This window comes from Calidris pugnax, unplaced genomic scaffold, assembly GCF_001431845.1.
Source record: "Calidris pugnax isolate Ruff unplaced genomic scaffold, ASM143184v1 scaffold615, whole genome shotgun sequence".
Lineage (NCBI taxonomy): Eukaryota > Metazoa > Chordata > Aves > Charadriiformes > Scolopacidae > Calidris > Calidris pugnax.
In genome coordinates, this window is record NW_015091382.1 from 110,203 (window position 1) to 128,337 (window position 18,135).

At 40.1% G+C, this 18,135-nt stretch overlaps 1 protein-coding gene across 2 annotated transcripts in view; it reads right to left on the minus strand.

The window, feature by feature from the left end:
- Positions 1-18,135, minus strand: part of LOC106899502 (EF-hand and coiled-coil domain-containing protein 1-like) — a 55,188-nt gene that overhangs the window by 13,909 nt on the left and 23,144 nt on the right. For both annotated transcript variants that reach the window (XM_014961370.1, XM_014961369.1), the window contains exon 2: positions 3,005-3,147. In XM_014961370.1, coding sequence (XP_014816856.1) covers positions 3,005-3,147 — 143 coding nt within the window. The remainder of the gene's footprint in view (positions 1-3,004; positions 3,148-18,135) is intronic.

Genomic DNA, 18,135 nt, shown 5'->3' on the forward strand with positions numbered 1-18,135 from the left:
CTTCAGCAGGCTTTTGCAGGTAACTTGTAGCTGTTCCACTTAAATTTTATTTCCTTTAAGTAGCTTTAACATAAGTGTGAATGGCCAGTGTATGACTGGGGGGGCAATTGCTGTTGCTGTCCATGTGTACAAGGGAATATCAGCCTCTCAAGAGGAATGAGAAGCCATTGCACTGTGTAAGATTATTTTGCATAGTCATTATACTGGTTGAACACATAGTCAGAGTGCAGGAACTTGATACAAATGGTCTCTAATTCATTCCCTTATGGTGTTTGGTAGGAACAGCAGTTTTAATGTATAAATGTATATTAGATGTATTGCTATCTAAAGTTTAGTTACATCTTTTTTACCTAAATGTAATGTCTCCTCATATGCCAAATAAATTATAAATGAACCGTCTGCAATACATGTAAGCATACATGTACTGTTATAGTAATATTTCAGTACTTTTTTTAGCTGAATCTTATAAAAATAGTGCATTTAACTCCTTTTTATTATGGGGAATATTTACTGGGACTTAGACAATTATTACGATGCTTGTAGATTAGAGAGTCTTTAGAAACTGAGTACATGAAAAGCACTGGTTGCATCTTTATTCTGAACATTTACTTTGAGTTGATGTCAGGTTAAGCCAATGTCAACATGACTTTAAATTTTATAATTATTTACCCTAATCACTGTCAGGCAATTAAACAGGTTTAATGAATTCTAAGAGAGCGATCAAGTCAACTGCTGTTATTTCTTCAAAGCCTGGATCCCATCAGACCTTAGGAGGTGCTGCAGGTGTTGTGTGTGTGTTCAGCTCCTTCAGCAGAGGAGAGGGGGGCTCGGGGGGGATGAGTCACCCAGAGGAGAGACTCAGGGAGATGATTCTCTGTCTCACTGCAAGGACATGAGCATCTGCTGGTGGGCAGGGTCCCCTTCAGAGGGCGGCCGTGCTCCATCCCTCCCTTCCAGCGGCCTCTTTGCAGCAGCAAAGGAAAAATAGCCTGGGTTTCTGTGTTTCTCTTTTGGTTGACACTCAGCATGTGCTTCTAATTGCAATTTTCATTCAATGTGCCTAATTTATAGGTTATTGTGACCGATTGTGTATTGCCGAAGCGGGAACAAAGCTTAGTTGCATGCAGCATTGGCCTTTAATTAGAGAATGAGTGCATTTTCATGGCAATCCTTACACTGGACAAACTGATTTATTAGAAGCGCTACCTGTGAGGCTGGCGCTGCCAAACAAAAAAAACCCCAAAACCCAACTTTCTATTTTCAATCTGTAGTGAACTTTTTCTATTATTTATTTTCTTGCCATGGGAGTTCAAAGGGATAACAATCAGAGTTTACAACTGCTGTGGCAGAGATGAGAACTATCCCACACTATGGGCTCCTTGAAGACCTTCAGACTGGTATGTTTAATCCAGTAAATCTGTTGCAGCATCTGGTATAGCAGAACAATCAGATTAGGTTTGTAAAAATGAAGGAAATCTCCCTTGTAGGTTATGATTAGCAGGGCTGGAAACCAGAGAGGAAAAGCAAGACTTCTTATGCATCTCTTTTAGTATTAAGCCAGTATTTTATTAAAGTTCTTCTCCTAAACTAATATTTAAAAAAAATATTCTGTCAGTAGAATCATAGAGCCCTTTGTTATTGTGATATTTAGGCATTAATTTGTAAAGTAGCTAATGCAGAATAACTTACCAAATGCCATTGATGCAAGTGCTTTTCTGCTCTAAGAAATTCACATTTATTGCAGTATATATGGAAAATAGAAATAACTTTGTGTTTAGACTTATTTAGCTAGCATATCTTGGTTTATCCCAGATGTTCACACTTTTTTATTCATTCAACTTTCTGAGTTATCTTTCTTTTCTGCCTAACTAAGCCTTTTTATTTGACAGAACACTTTTTTCACATTTTTAAAGCTATAAACCTACAATTTATTTGTTTTTAAAGCCTTTGCTAATGAGCTGTTTGTACTTGAAATGTGGGTAGTGCAGGTTAGACATGGGAAGAGTCTTTAAACTGGCAAAGTGTCTAATTTGATAAAAGTAGGTTTATTTTATAAGTCTATGGAGAACATGCTATGATGTTAATTGTATTTACATGTCATTATTTTTAGTATTGCCTAGCAGCTGCCAGCTTTATTCAATACATACTTAAAATCTAATTTTTTTGTCAGTACATGCAGCTCTCCAGCCTGCACTAAAGATGCCTTGGTACTTACAGTTAATTTCAGATAAGTGTTTTTGTCTTCTTTGAACTAGATATGTTAAAAAAAAAAATAAAAAATCACTGAAGGTAAGTCCAACTTGCCAGACTTTGCATTTGCTGTCTCCTTTGTAAACCTATCATAAATGTGTCTCAGCATTACAGCAGCTAAATGATGAGCCCCTTCCCCAAACTGCTGTCTCTTTGAGAGCCCTTGTAGCTGTCAGCTCTGAGAAAGCCCAGTTGAGAGAGAGCCTGAGGAGAGCCCCCCTCAGCAAACCCAGTGGTTTTAGGAGACTTTCAAAGAGTACTTCATGCAGTCCCATCAGAAGTGGCAAGTGTGCAGTGCTGTGGAGTAGTGCTACATGCACTAAACTGGTTGGTTTTGTTCAGAGTTGCTGAAGTGGCCAGGGTGCTTCTAAAGAGCGTGACTGGACAGAATGTTAACTGCAAATGGTTTCCTTGGAAATTATTTGAGCTGAAGTTCTGGGTTTTATTTACAAAGAAATGAAAAACTTCATATTTTTAAGCCAGAAAAATGGTTTTGTAAGGTGACTCATGGGGGGGAAAAAAGCAGTTTTAAATTATAGCTCTAAATGACTTGTTCGGTCTTTCATTAAACACAAAATTCTGTGGGGAGTGGGAAGTAGAAAGCTGGGATATTACCTTTTGTGTAGGTCTAGGATTTTGGTATTTGTTAGGATTTGTTTGGGGCTTTGATGCTTTTGATACCTGTATTAGTTTTTCTGTTGAGGACCTTACAAATCAGTGAGGAAATAAAACAGTTGGGTGGTGGGTTTGATACCGTTCTCAGACATCCCAGCTCCGCCGGTGGGAGAGCGTCGGTCTTGCCCAAGGGCCGGGCAGTATCTCCCCTCTGGGGGGGCTGCTCCCCCTCTCTGCGCTGGGCTGCTGCTGGAGGGAAGCTGGTATCTCGTTATTTCTGACCTGGAAAAGAAGGACAAAGTCAAGTGGACTTGTAGGAAAGCTGACAAACCAAGGTGAACGTGCACAGCGTGGAACATGAGTGACTTGGAGTGAAATGGTTCAGACTTGCTAGAGAACAACAGGGGTGTCTGCCTTCAGACCCCAGGAGATTGAGTGCCTGAGGGCTGCCTTTGGTTGCTTCACTAAGAATCAAAGGAAGGTAGAATTCAGCTGTTCTTTAGGTAATAAGAACTAAACATCACTTACAGCTTTTAGTTCAGGTCACAGACACCTAGAAACTATATATGGAAACAATCTACTCTGGCCATAAACTCTTCCTTCTCCACTGATGGTGATATCACGGTGCCTGTTTCATTTTTACCGTGGGCACCAGAACACCATAGCTTGGGTCTCAAGTCCTGGTACCTGCTGGTACTGGAAACTGGTGCTCAGACTTAGAAATGGGAGGCAGTTTAGATCTAAGTCTTCCCAGTACTGGAGATGAAGCAGTGTCAGAGACTGAAAAGTCAAAAAGAATGCTACATAAGAGCGACACATTTGAAAACCAGTGAGTTATAGGTAAGAAGTATCTCAGCAATGGGCCCCTGAATTGCTGACAATCTCATTTGAAATTGTGTATTTTTCTGAGTGGAATGGAGAGAATATGACATCTGTGTGCTTCAAAGGGAATCACTTTCAAGCCATGGTACACAGATGAAATAATGTAGCTGATGAATACAAGTCCTGAAGCTTGCCAACAAAATATATTTGGAAAAAAAGTAATTTAATTCAATGAAGGACAATGACTGCTCAGACTGTAACTTAGTTACCTAAATGAACAGGACTGGGGGAGTACCTTCAATGAAATTCAGGGTAGCACATGTTGGAGGAAAAATCCAGAGTATATTTACATGTAGTTGAGTTGAAAATGTTCTTACTCAATCAAGAAAAGACCCAGGCATGTAAGACAGTACAAGTCGTTCTTCATAATAAAATGGAAACTTATACTGTACACGAAACAAAATCTAACAAATCTAATAACATAGATTTATTTTCTAACAATGTAATAAAATATTACATTTTGAAAAGCATGGGGATGGAATGGGAACTGACAGTTGTATTGAGTCCATTAGAGCTACTACTGTCTTTTTATTGGAATACATTTGGGTTGGGTCAGTTTGGCTCTGCTACCTGCCATTTCATAGGGATGGACTAAAAGGCAGTGTCACTATTTTAGAGGAAGTAGAATGGAAGCATGCAATATAGTTGACAAAGGAAATTATTCCAGACAGTCCTATTTACGTGCAAAATAGTAGAGTCCATGAAATTTAAAGGCTACACATAATACTGAATTTAATTTTGGAGTCTTGTTTTTCCACACAATATACATAATATGTAACTTAATTCCACAAAATGCCACTGAAATCAGGGCTATGAAGAATTTAAGAAATTAGATTTATAATGTAATAAGAAATGCATAGTTAAGTTGGATAAATGGAAGTTGGGCATATCAGTCTGCACATGTAAGGTTTATATCAAATGTTCTCTGAGGTAGGAATAAGGCACCTCTCAGGTATGCAGCTAAATGAACGCCAAGTCCAGTCCATTACAAGCTTGTGTATGTTGTGTAATGTAATATTGTACATTTCCATTGCTTCCTCTTTTCCTATTTAGAAAACAGTTTACTTTCAATGGTTACATCAGGATATTTTCCAATGCAGACTGTAATAATGTGGTTATAGTTTTCCCAGCAGGAGCTGTCATGTAGTTCACAAAGAATCTCTATGCAGAAGAAAGCAAACCAAATTCAGGAGTCTTATAGTAAATTAAGTTCCCTCCAAATTCTTCCTAAGATTAGTTTTGGTCTGGTGAATATTGAATATTCCTTGTACTTAACACATTAAATATTCATCAACAAAAAGTGAGATAAAACACTTAGCGAATTGGTTCGGCTCAACCAAGTTGTATAACATGATGTTTTTGTACAAATCTCCTAAATAACTTCCTGCCCGTAAATCCATCCACTGCTAGAAAGGGGACTGTAGCTGGAGGAATAGAAAAGCTGATGCCAAGTTGGAGATAAGTATCGCAGAGAGCTTTTGTTTAACCTAATGCAGCTGCTCTCAGTTCCTGACCAACCACCCCGATATTGGTTCCCTTGTTGCTTGGGAAAATATAACAAGTAAATAAGATGGTGAATTTAACAGCAGTGAGTATTTCGAAATACCTGTGGGGACAGGAGCTGAGGTAGCACATGCTGAGGAACCAGCACTTTTTTACCCCCGAGTAGAGCTGACTGCAGAAAAACTAAGGACATACTTCATTTACAATTGGTGGTGGTGTTTAGCTTAGCAACAATTGGATTTCCTGTGAAGTCAAGGGAAATAGCAGTCTCCAGAGTGGAGCCTGGCTAGTCATTTACCACCTTAATTATTTTTTCCAGAACTAATGAAGTAGTGTACAAATAGCAAACACTGTTAAGCTTGGGCATTCAAAATGGGAACTTCTGGAATGATCACAAAGCTTCACCGTTCTGGGCAATTACTGAGGAATATGGTAGTGTTTCCTTTCCCAGGAATATTATGCTTTCTTTTTCTGAAATGTGCTAATTTCCTTCATTTTAAGACCAAAATATTTGGTGGTCTGATACTCAGTAAGAATCCTTTACAATCTCTTGAGGCCTGTAGCTGGCACTCTGCAGACTGTTCTCTAGGTTTTGAGCTGCAGTATAGTTTTCATCTGTTTGGATTTCAGAGATTTCTCGAGTTCACAGAATACAGAGATGTTGACATTTCAGGGAATATTCATTGTAGTCTCCAAGTTGGTTAAGATTTTTAACCCATAAAACATTGAGAATATTCAAGTATCATGAAACCTTTTTGTAGCACAAGTGGGTAAATGCTGTGATGTTTCATGGGAGATCTGCTGGTGGGATTAACTTCTTGCATCTGGCAGCCTGGCTTCAATCGAGCGTGCGGTCTGAGGAACGTTAAGAAGTTTGGGGGGAAAAAAACAATCCTTCCTGTGACATTCAGGACTTAGAACAGCAGGTTCCCTCCACTTAGATGAGATTCAAGACAGACCGACCTAAATAATAGCTCTTGCTTCTCTGCAGCTCTTGTCAGGGAACTTATTATTAATTGATGAAATACAAAGTACAAACTCTGAAGTCCTCTCCAGAAAATTACTGTGGAATACTCAGCTCTCTCTTAGTGTGGAGAAGTCAACGGAGCCATATATGTTTTATTAGGTCTTTGTGCCCAATGTATTGCATAAAGACAGCCACATTTGTCTTCCCTAGAGATGTTTATCTGGGAAGAATACTCAGCTCTCTTAGTGTGGAGAAGTCAAAGGAGCCATATATGTTTTATTAGGTCTTTCTGCCCAATGTATTGCATAAAGACAGCCATATTTGTCTTCCCTAGAGATGTTTATCTGGGAAACTAGAAAGAAATGCAATTTTTGAGCAAGGGTTTTCAGACCCAGATGCTCCAGAGTTTAAATCTTGGTTCTGGCACAGGCTCTATCATCTGCATCAAATCACATGGTGCCTTAGTTTCTCCAACAGAAGAAATATAGCAAAGTTAGTGTACCTTACACCCTAAATAAAAAGGCAGCACAGATTAAGATACAGCCTTGTTTTCTACAATGTGGAAATTATTTCAAGGTGTTTAGGAAAGGAGCAGATTTAAATGTGCATGAAGGAACATGTGGCCAGACAGGCTGGAATTTCAGAGCTCGTCCAAGCCAGAGAAAAACGAAGGAAAAAAGCAAGCAGCAGCATGAGTGTATAAACAAGTTTAAAAAAACAAAAACCAAGAGATTTTTATATTTGATCAGCCAACATATAATGTCAAAGATCTGTTGGAAATAAAAAAACCTGGAAATTTGTTGGTTTGGTATGTCTTGCCAAGAGTGCAGTATAATGTGATGCCAGGAACTGCTTTCTCCACAGGAGTGACCAGGGAGGGTGATGGGAAAGGACAGGACCAGCAGCCTAGTGACAAAGTGAAGGGAGGGGGGTGTGCTGTGCCATTGAGTACCAAAGGAGGGATGTACAAACACAGCTCTCATCCAAAATCAATATAAGGCAATAACTTGCCAAGTTTGGTGCCAAAGATGAGGAGGCAGAGCTAGAGATCTTTTGGGCCGTACAGAAATTGTGAGCGGGGGGCAAATGGGCTGGTGACACTGCCCATGGAGCTGCAAGGGCAAACTTACTGTTCCTTTAAACTACAGCTAGAAACTAAACACGAGATGGATTGAAGAAGGGTCTTGTCAGAAATCTTGAACAGAATTAGAAGAATGGCATTAAGGACACTAATGAATATTTGCAATCTATTGGAAGAAAGGGGCTTCTTTTAATTTTGCCATGGCTATAGGATCCTGCATTCACCTTGGAGGCTTTTTCAAATTTCTGACTTCATTTTCTCTGCCTTTTGGACTTTAAAGCAGATGCAACCAGTCAGTACAGAAGGTTTAATTTCTTAGGATTGCTTCATGCTCCTCAGTTGACTGTTGAAGTACCCAGCATTTCATCCTCCTTCCCAAGTGAGGTGATGGAGGCATGAATGGGGTCGCGGTGGTGCTCTTGGGTAGCAGAACAATGAAGTGCCATGATTCTTCTCATCATGTGATTTAACCACTAGGTCATTTTTTTCTATCTGGGAGCTTTTTCTTTTCTTTAATGCCAAACCTGCACTCTTGATTTTTCAAGTGGCAGAGGTTTCAGGATGTAAAGAGCAGCGTAACGAAGGAGACCAACCGGTGCGTTTTCGCTGTCATGGTAAATGCTAAAGGGAGGAATCTTCGCTCGTTCCCAAACATAGGTTTAATTCTTTTCTCATTAGTATTCATACAGCATCAGCTGGGTCTTCATAAATGAGAAGAAGAGTGAATAAACAGCACGTTTGTTTAGGGCAAAGATCAGAGGGGAGAGCAGCGCTGGAGATGCCTGGGAAGTGTTTGTGTAGGGAGCAGAGTGGCCGGGATTCCATGGAGACAGGCAAACGGTCCACAGGCATCTTCAGGCCTTTGTGCTGAGGATAATGGGCAGCCCCACAGAAGCAAAATTGGAGAGGGGAGAGTTTGCAAAGTACTGGACCTTAAAGTAATGTCCATGACTAATTGGCTTTTAATTGGTACTACTGTTATTGTTATGGAAACTTCTAACTGCAGCAAAACCCACCTGCTGCCGGCACTAAACAAATCTTTAACTTCAATAACTCCTGACTAAACATCAAATATCTCTGAGGAATTACTTACCTTCATGTTCGTAGGCCTCTTTTAGAGACATGTTTGGAGCAGATCAAGCACCTGTGTGAATCAAACTAAGCTATAATTGATTTTAAAAGTGTATGACTTATGTTTTTTAACGAAAATGAGGTGTGATTTTTATTTTTGTACTATTTTGCCCAAACTATCAAAGTTCAGGGAACTCAGAATGGTTTTGGTTTTGGCTTGTGCCCCACAGGGAATTATAGGGTTAGAAGGTGTGCATATTTTTATGTATTTATGAGTTTTCATTTAATGGTCAGATCAAATATGTTTTCACACTGGAGCTAAGTGTCTGTGTAGGTTTTCTGAAGCCATGTCTTTGGTTGGTGGTGTAGGCTGTGAACTTCTCTCCAACAGAAATTGTACGAATGAATTTTCTATGATCAATTCGGATTTTAAATTGCTTAATCTCAGTTTTTAAATTGCCTGATCTGTAAAGCTTTAAATATAAATTTTCACGGTATGAATTGTTAGTTAGCAGCTATAATAAAGATGACTAAATATCTCGGATTTATACCGCAATCAGGAGAAGTTTGTAGCTAAAGAGCCTCTATAATACTTGTTACAGTTCTGGGAGGTTTCCTATTATTGGCTGATGACTTTTATTTTCTGACCAAAATCACCATCCTCTAGGGAAAAAAAAGAAAAGTATCATATTGCTGATGGCAGTGTGTTTTCTTGTGGAATCTTTCCTTCTTTCTGCACACTGTAATATGAAGAGACAAGTCTTGCAATGGTACTGTCCCAGGCAGCAGAGTTTTGCACACTCTTCTTACGATGATTTTAAGCATTTTTGAGACACCACCAACCTTTGTGCAGACATAGTGAAATTACAGAGTAGAGAGGTGCCTTTTGTTGTCCACACTGTCCCATTCCAAAGAGCAACTTCTGGAAGCTCACACTGTTTGGGGGAAATTGTTTTTCAGAAATTAGCTGTTCTTAGTACACATCTTTCTTGTTCATTTGCCAGCTGTTTGCTTGTTCTTCCACTTCTTAAAATCTGAGAAAATGTATTTCCTGGGTGGTGTGTTTGTGTTCCTGGCTTTTTTGATTCTCAAAGATTTAGATGCAAAGATCTTCCGTTGCATATTGCTTTCCCGTGCCATTTGGGTTAAATTTCCCACAATCTAAATATTTCTTAGGCTGATATTTTAGGCTTCAGGTAAGCAAGAATAATAGAAGTAAATGCATTTCTAAAAGCACTTTCATCTCCTTTTTTTGGAGCACTGACTGTTTTTAAGAGCTTTGAAGTATTGAACATGCTGCAGTCCATTGCCATGAACAAATATACAAAATAAAATGCATAAGAATTGTGAAGCTGAGTTTATGCTGGGCAAGCTGGCACTGACAACTGAGAATGGGGTCAGGAAGATTTTCCCTTTTGCCCTCTCAGTGCTCTCCCTGGCAAGGGCAATAGCCCAGGGAGTGGTGGCTTTGACAAATAGGAAACACCAGAGGAGCTTTTTAGGCCTCAAGGAGTACTTCCAAATAAATTTGCAATTAAAACTCCCTCTTTCTTACCGTCCTAACACGTTGCTCCCATTCTGCATATTCTCATACCTGATCCTGTACACTCTTGTGCAAGTGATGTGCTGCTACGAACTGGATTTATGAAATAAAATATCTCATCCCTCTCATTTCTGGAGAGAAGTTTATAAATTGAATCAGTGCACAGTCTTAAGAGTTGCATCTTTTGGGGATGGCAAAATGCAGGCTGTGAGAGGAGCGAGTGGGTGGAGAGACCTGGGTGTTACTGTGATTGAATTACACCCTGGATAGGGACAGTGGTTAAAGTGAGCATGGGAATTACAGCAACAGCAGACTTGGAGAGAGGAGACGGGATGGGGTAGAGATAAAGGGACAGAAGATGAAATATGCAGAAAAAAGTGCTTAAGGGCCAAACACATTCTGTGAAAAAATTTGGGATGCTATCCAAATTCTTGAAGTCTTGCCATTACTTTCCTATCAGTAAATGTTTGGGGAAACTGTCCACAAATTAGTTTCTCCTCCCTCCCCCCCTGCAAGTCCACAAGGAGGATGATAATTTACTGTGCTGCCAGTTGCTCAGTTAACTCAGAGCAGAAATCTATGCAGAGAATGTAGAGAATCTGACCCTCTCGGTAGAAAACACAGATGTCACGATGATGCTACCTGATACAAACCCCTGTGTTTGGAGTGTATTTGGTTTTTTTCTAAGGTTCTCAACTTACAAGATGTCAGGAGGTTGCCTTAACCCCTGGAGCGTGTGTGTTACAATATAGCTGTTGTTTGGAAAATCGTGGTCTGGTTTTCCTATGGGAAGTTTGTCTCACTCAAGGCAGGGGATGAAAATGATTTCTGTGGATGGACAACAACTTTAGAGAGGAGGAAACTTCTGCCAGGAGGTTCCTTTCTCATCTGCTGCAGAAGCTCTGAGTAGCGAGTCAAGGTGAGACACAGGAACAGAATGGGTAGTGTCCTTGTTAAAGCAACTAATCATTCACTTTAAACTAATAGTTTAGGCCACATTTATATTTAAGATAAATATCAGTGCATTAAACAAGACCTACCTACCTACAAAATAGGTGCTCTTATGCATGGATATACACTCATACATGCATACATTTATTACAAATAAATGACTAATTAAATCTGCATGGGCAGGTTTCATTCTGTGACTTGCAGAATTTGTTCCTTTCAGCAGCTCTGAAACACAGCTCAAGATCTCTAAGTCCCACTGTTTGGGTTTTTCCTTAACCTTTTTTGGCCTTGAAACTTTAGTTTACCATTATTAATAAACTATTACTCATTTGGCTGCTCTGTGGAAGATAACATTTGATACTTAGGCTAAACAGATGAGGTAATTATAGTGCTTTTATAAATCCTGTATCTAGCAAGGGATTGTATTGCACGGCAGTAGTTCTTGAGTATATCCTTGATGAATCAGACTGCTTTTGGTTCTGTGTGGGGTATTTTATGGTTAATAGTCACTGCACTATCCAGGAGAAACATACATCACTTTGGAATTATGTCATTCAGATATTCCTGCCTCTTAATGAATTCTTTTGTGACAAAATGAAGGAAATGATTTCCAGATGTTCCACTGGAATAAAGAGCTCTATTGCCACACCCTGCAAGCTAGAAATTCAGATACTTGCACTGAAAGTCTAGAGTTTTGGTGCACACAGTGCAGACCGAAATAAGGCTAGAAAAATGTAAGCATCACTTGTTCTTGATTGAAGTATTAGTAGAAAAGCTACTTGCTAAAGCTTGCACAAATTTTTTTTGGAAGTCTGAGTGAAAAAACCTGGATTCAACTTTCCTCCTAGTCTTTTTTTCAGAAGTCTGAGTAAAAAAACCTGGATTCAACTTTCCTCCTAGTCATGGAAATCATAGATCCAATATTCTCCCTTCTTATACATGGTTCTGCTCTTGTGTCTCCCTTCCTTCCATTTTGAAGAAATTATTTTCATGTAGTATAACTGAAGTTTGTGTTAAGCTGGCAATGTCAGAATTATTCCAAAAACCCACAAGGCTCAACAGAGTGTATGTGACTTAAGACTGGTGCTGGACCCCACAATAATGCCAAGCAGCAGAGCTGTTTGTCTTAAGATACTGAGGGATGGCTGAAGGACCAGAAGAGCTTTATTCTCTATTTTACTGACCCACTGACTAACTGTTGGTTAAATAACAGCATTTCCCTGCTACACCAATATGGCTAAACCTTTTCAGCCCAGAGAGCCCAATACAACCTTGGTGGACCTTCCCAACAGGCCACGTGGGTGCAGCAGTAATTGGGAGTAGCTGGTGATGTGCAGGTGAGTTAAGATGGCTTCTGTTGGTCCTCACACCATGAGCTGTTTGACATAAAGGCTCTTTGCCAGCTACAGCAGGAGAGTGGGATGGATGGCATTGCCCAGTGGACAGGGTCCAGCCTGCTTGGGTGCCTGGCTCTGACCCAGACTGCTTTCCACAGGAGACTTTACATCTTCTGGGTGCCCTTCTCCAGGACGGGACATAGATCCTTCTGCCTGGAGTTTGCTGAAGGCTCTGTATTGGCAATGCCATGCCAGTCCATTTCAGACAAGTGGTGCCACCAGTTTACTTCTCCAGCTCATCAGGCAGTGTGGGGCTGAAATGAGGCTGAAACTCATGTCAGAACATGTTCTCACTCAAGATTTCCAGCTCTCTTTGCTTCTAGTCAGGCAGACAGTCCCATTGGCAAAACCTTGCTCTAGATATTTTTTGAGATCTCCTTTTAGCCTAGTCTGTAAGGAAATGTGAAAACAAACACCCACCCACCACCAACTGCAAATGCATCAGTTGTGTGTATATTCTCTTAAGTCTCTTTGTCCTTCCTGATTACCAAACTTTTATTTTTAGAATTCTCTCTCTCCTGGTATCCTGACTTGTATCTTACAGAAAGATGCATGAAGGCCTACAACCAAACCCTAATAACTGAAATACTATGAAATTCTAAAACTGATAGCTATGACCAAGTCAATTGATAAAGGCATATGAGCCAGATAAAGAGCAGTAGCAGAGCTGTGCTGCTGCAGATCATTTCCTTCTGCCATCACTTGTAGAACAAACTAACCCCCTGGTGTATTCCTTCACGTAGACCTGTGCTGTTTAATCCCAAGGAATCCTTTTGGTGTCTCCTGCGTGCTAGGGTGTATGGCAGTAAAGATCAAATGCCCAGGCATCCTTTTAATGTCTCTTAGATAAAGAAAAGTGTTCTTCTTAAAGAGAGTCAAGGAATACTTATCAGCAGGGTGGGGAGATCCTACTGAATTCAACCCTCAGAGTGTAAAATGTCTGACAAAACACTGGTTTTTGGTTCCGTTTGTATGCAAAACTTTAGCTATTACCGAACAGGTATAAACTCTGAAAGTGCCTATTTACTGGCATGTAAATTCCTTTAGGGACTTATCTCAGAGCTTCACAGATGGAGAGGCTTGTGGATTTGGAGTGACAGAAAAGGGAGATGGCTCACCTGACAGCAACATTGTGCCTTAAGCTGGCTGCAGGTTATTTCTGCCCAGCATTTCCTAAGCCTTTGGGAAAATATGACATTAATGTATCTTAACAGAAGGGGCTGCAACCATTGATTTGGCACCTAAGAGAGACTTTTCTGAAGCTTTCACAGGACAGTTGCAGAAAGACCTGTCTGGTTGGGTGGTCCCTGCAAGTTCCCAGGTTCTCCATGCATCAGACCTGTCCTGTGGCTACTGCTGAGCACAAAGGGGACTCGGAGCTACTGTGGGACCTGAGGTGTCACTGCCAACAACCAGCTGCTGCGAACGTGGGGAAGTCGCAGCTTCCATGTTCCTCAGATCCTGTATCAGGAAACAAGAATAACAATTACCTCATACTGTTGTGTTTTCTGTTTCGCTGATGTTTGTAAAAACATCCTTGGGTCATTAGAGAGAGCTGTTTCTCTATGAGATACCGTATCATTCTGCAAGCTCCTTCCTATTTAAGCTCTGTGCCTGCTACTCTGATGCTTTTTTGAAATGGTTTTAGGTTTCTTGAAAGCAGTCTGTCCTTTGCTTTCTTGAAGCCTTTATTGTGCTGGGAGGTGACTTGCAAAGAATAACACTGCCTTTATGGTAATCCCAAATTAATCACTTTCCTTCTGAAAAGTTCACACATTATTTGCCAGTTCATAGAGATCAGAAAACATTGCAGAGTATTCCTGCGTTTATTAGGGCCCTAGATATATTTTGACAGCAAATAGAGTGGCTATTATGGAGTCTTTTATTGGTAATAGAGTTGAATAAGAAATGTTATTTGGAGTTAGAAAAGCAAGTGACAGAAATGTAATGTAACCGTAAGTAGCTGCTCCCTGCAGGTAAGAACTGAGTCCTGATGCTGTATTTTTAGCCCTCTGCCTCAACTCCACGGGGGAACTTCTGCTTCTCTCACCAGTACCTCCAGTTTCTTTATATGATGAACCTCAGCTCAAACAGGTTTGCATTGGATTTATCACCAAATTTACTTAACTTCATCTAAGTTTAAACTTTACAGAATATCTTTCCTCCTACAGCAGAGCACTTAAGCAGGTGCATAATTTTCACCAAATCTGCAGTCTCATTGACATAAAACCAGTTTAACTGCATTTTAGTTTCACTGCATCAGTTGCAATTCTTATATAATAAGTTACACACCTCCCCAAACTTTTACTACATAAAGATTTCAATCTTGCCTTCTTGAAATAATTAACTTGATCCAAGTTCAGGTTATGTTTTATACAAGTTCATTTAACAGCTTTCCTCAAGCTTTTGCTTTATAAGCCATTTTCAGCTTCTGTAATAGGATTATAATGTATTCATTTCCATGATGTTCAATAACATAAAATTGGGATTCACGTGGGGTTTAGGCAATCTCTGGTGCTGCCCTGGAAAAAGCACCCTCTTCGTTCAGGTAGAATTGCCTGGAATTTGCAGGGTGTCCATATTGATCACTGAAGGTTTGTAAAAAGTCAACACAAATTAATGCAAATGTTTACTGGAGGAAAAAGGTTATGACTAACTTGTTTCTCTCTCTTTCTGAAGAGCTAGATGCCATAAATGTAGGACATAGGTTACTGTAGGGGTATATGTAAAAACTCCAGGTTTTGCAGATGCCTTCCAGTAAACAAAATATGGTATTTCAAGGTGCTATAGGCTAAAACACTAAAGCAACTAGATTATAGGAATAAGTGTACATTAAAAGACATTTAAGAAGTGTAACTTGGGCACACACAGGCCAGCAGAGACAGAGACTGAAAATGTAATCATGGTCATATTAGCATTAGCTGAATTCCTGGCAGTGGGCAGTGTTGCTCTATACTCAGGGATTATTGGCCAGGTCTTGATGGTTGCCCATTTCTTGAGAAGTTAGTGCATTATTAAGGCCCGTTTTCTGATACCCTTTCCACATGCATATATTTTTATAAAATATGACTGTGACTTTTATACCATAGGACTGTTGGCGTGAGATGGAAATGCTGTATCTTACCATAAGTGTATTTTGTGTCAGTGTAAGGGAATCGTGACCTAACTGGTTTGAAAGGAGTAGGTATTACTGGGATAAAACCAAGATCAATAATGGTCTCTATTAGGAAGGGTAAAACCTAGTGTTGTTGTCATTTATCCAGCCCTGACACTGTACAGCTGGGGTTATGTTCTAAAATTGCAGGTACATAGACCCTTCAGAGCTGCCCAGGGTGAGGTGTGTTCCCTATTAATTAGGACAGTGGTACGATGAATTAGGACAATGGTGCAAGGACAGGAGCCCTTGAAAAAAAATATAATGTAAGTGGTAATAGGACTTCTTTTTGCAGGATAAAGGAGCAGGTAGATTTTATTAGCAACTTATAATAACTCTCGTGCCATCACTGCCGTGCCCCCCGCCCTGCATCTTTTCAACTACATTGCAACTGAACAAGCAGAAAAGTTGATTAAGCAAGTAGTTACTGCCCTGGAAATTGCATATAGATTATTTAACAAGGGTATGAAAAATTGAAACCAAACCACCTTCCATCCTTCAACGATGCCTGCGGCTCAGTTTCTCTTTGAAACGCTCAGCCATCCAGCAGGACTGCAGTACTTGGGGGGAGTAAATTTCATCCAGATTCTGTGGAGCCTAGCGGGCTTTCAGAAACAGGCACTAAATTATGTTGAAAAACGTTAAGTACACTTTCTGCTTTTGTTTTGGATTTTGTAGCTCCACAGCCTAGGGATGTAGATGTCTAAAGCAAATCAGAGCTGCCTTAAAGGTAACTGAAGTGATGCAGAGACCACTTCTCAGAGTGATTCTGTTTCGGCTGCTTTACACTTAAGATATTACAGAACTCACTAACATTAGGTTATAAAAAAGGTACATTATGTAGGTAAGATCACACATGGATTTGGTGCTGCTGTGTCCTACTCTCTACATAACGGCTGCTCATAGGTGGACACCACAGACTGCAGTGCAGCCCTACGGCTCCTCTCAGGTGGGAGAGAAAACAAATGAGGTGAAGGAGAGACGGGCAGATGGAAGTTGTTACTGGGAAAATTCCACATAGGAAGGTTGGGCGACTGGGATTCATGTTTTCCCAATCCACATGACTCTAAATTATTCTAATTAAGGACTCCCCTCCGTGCTGAGCTGGACGCAGCTTGTCTGTGGGCTCAGAGCTACCCCCAGGACCCAGCGCTGCTCCCATCACGTGCAGCCCCTGCCCTCAACAGGAGCCCCACAGTGGGCAACGGCGAGTCTTTTGGACAGTCTTACAGGTATTTAGAAACAGATACTTCCTTTTGTTTTCATAGAGTTTCCTCAATAGATTTCCACAGGAAAAGAGGGAAATCTGTTTGAAAAACAGGAAGCAGTTCTCAGAAGTTCTCTGTAACGGAGCACTAGGAGGAAGACTTAAAATAAATGCAGTTGTTTGAAGCAGTAGGTGATACCAGTTATCTTATGGTAAACACAAGGATTAAATTTAACATCATAGGGCTGTAGTAGAATTAAACACCTCAGGTATTTATAAGAATGTATTTAGCCTTTCATTTTAGTTCACAGTAGGTGACTAATATTTAAGCTTCTGCAACCAGGTTTTTACAGCATATTTTCTATTTCCACTTTTTTTCCCTGGGCAACTACTTTGGAAAACGTCTCATCTGCCTCAGTCTTGGATAAGGTCCCAAACTTTCTAATGTTTGTCTGTCCCTCTTGCATCCAGTATAAGGCTTCATCTTATTCCTTGGCTTTTTGACGTTCTACAGTGCAGTTTCAAATCCTGAGACTTACGTATTAGAAGAAGAAAGGCAATTTAGGATAAAATTTGACAAAATTTCACATGCAGAAATACTTCTTAACGAAAACATTCTAGAAATATCATACTGAAGTTCCTTTCTGATACATCTTGAAACTTCCATAAAGTTCCACATGTCATGGAGAAATTGTTCTAACTTTTACTGTGAGTGCTGAAAAGGGGTGGAGAAGTTTGTAACTCACCACCTTAAAATCAAGTAGAGTCAGACCAGGAGAACATTCCAGTCAACTGCTGGCTCCATTAGGAAGCTTAGTAGCTGATATAGGCTTAGGTGTGTGGAAGCAGCTCATTAAAAAATGGGGTATAGCAGGTGGGATGACAATTTTTGAGGAAGGAACCCTTAAATTTATAAATTTGAGCCTAATTTTACTGTCACTTCCTATATTTAATGAAGCCAAACTTCAGGAGGAAGATGGATTTGTCCTTCACAGTATGTGTTTGCATTTGAGAATGTTAGGGATGATATATTCTGTGCTCATTTCTAATGTAGAAATAGGTAAAAAATGAAAGCAGAACGTGTTCCTGAGTTTTACTGCCAGGCTTTTAGTAATTAGTAACATTATGTTCTGAGAGATGTATGAAATAAAAATTCAAAATCCTCACAATCCAGAAGCATCTAAGACAGAGGCCTTTTATCCACACTACGTGGCTGTCAATGCTGCTGTTACAATTGTTAAAGCTATACTAGCTACAAACCAGAATTTCATGGTAACATTTCAGGCATGGCATCTTATACTTTTAAAAGTTTCCACTAGAGTGAGAGAGAAAGGCTTTGTAGATCTGAAGTAGTCCCACAGGAATGAGAGCAGAGCCAGGACTGATACGGTGCCGTGTTTCTGGGCTTCTTTCAGCTCAGTCCCACAATTAATCCTGATGGCGTTTGTTCTGCTTGAGCTCCAACTATGGGACAGGCTGCTGTTTGTCAGTATATCTCACACAGAATCTAAAGG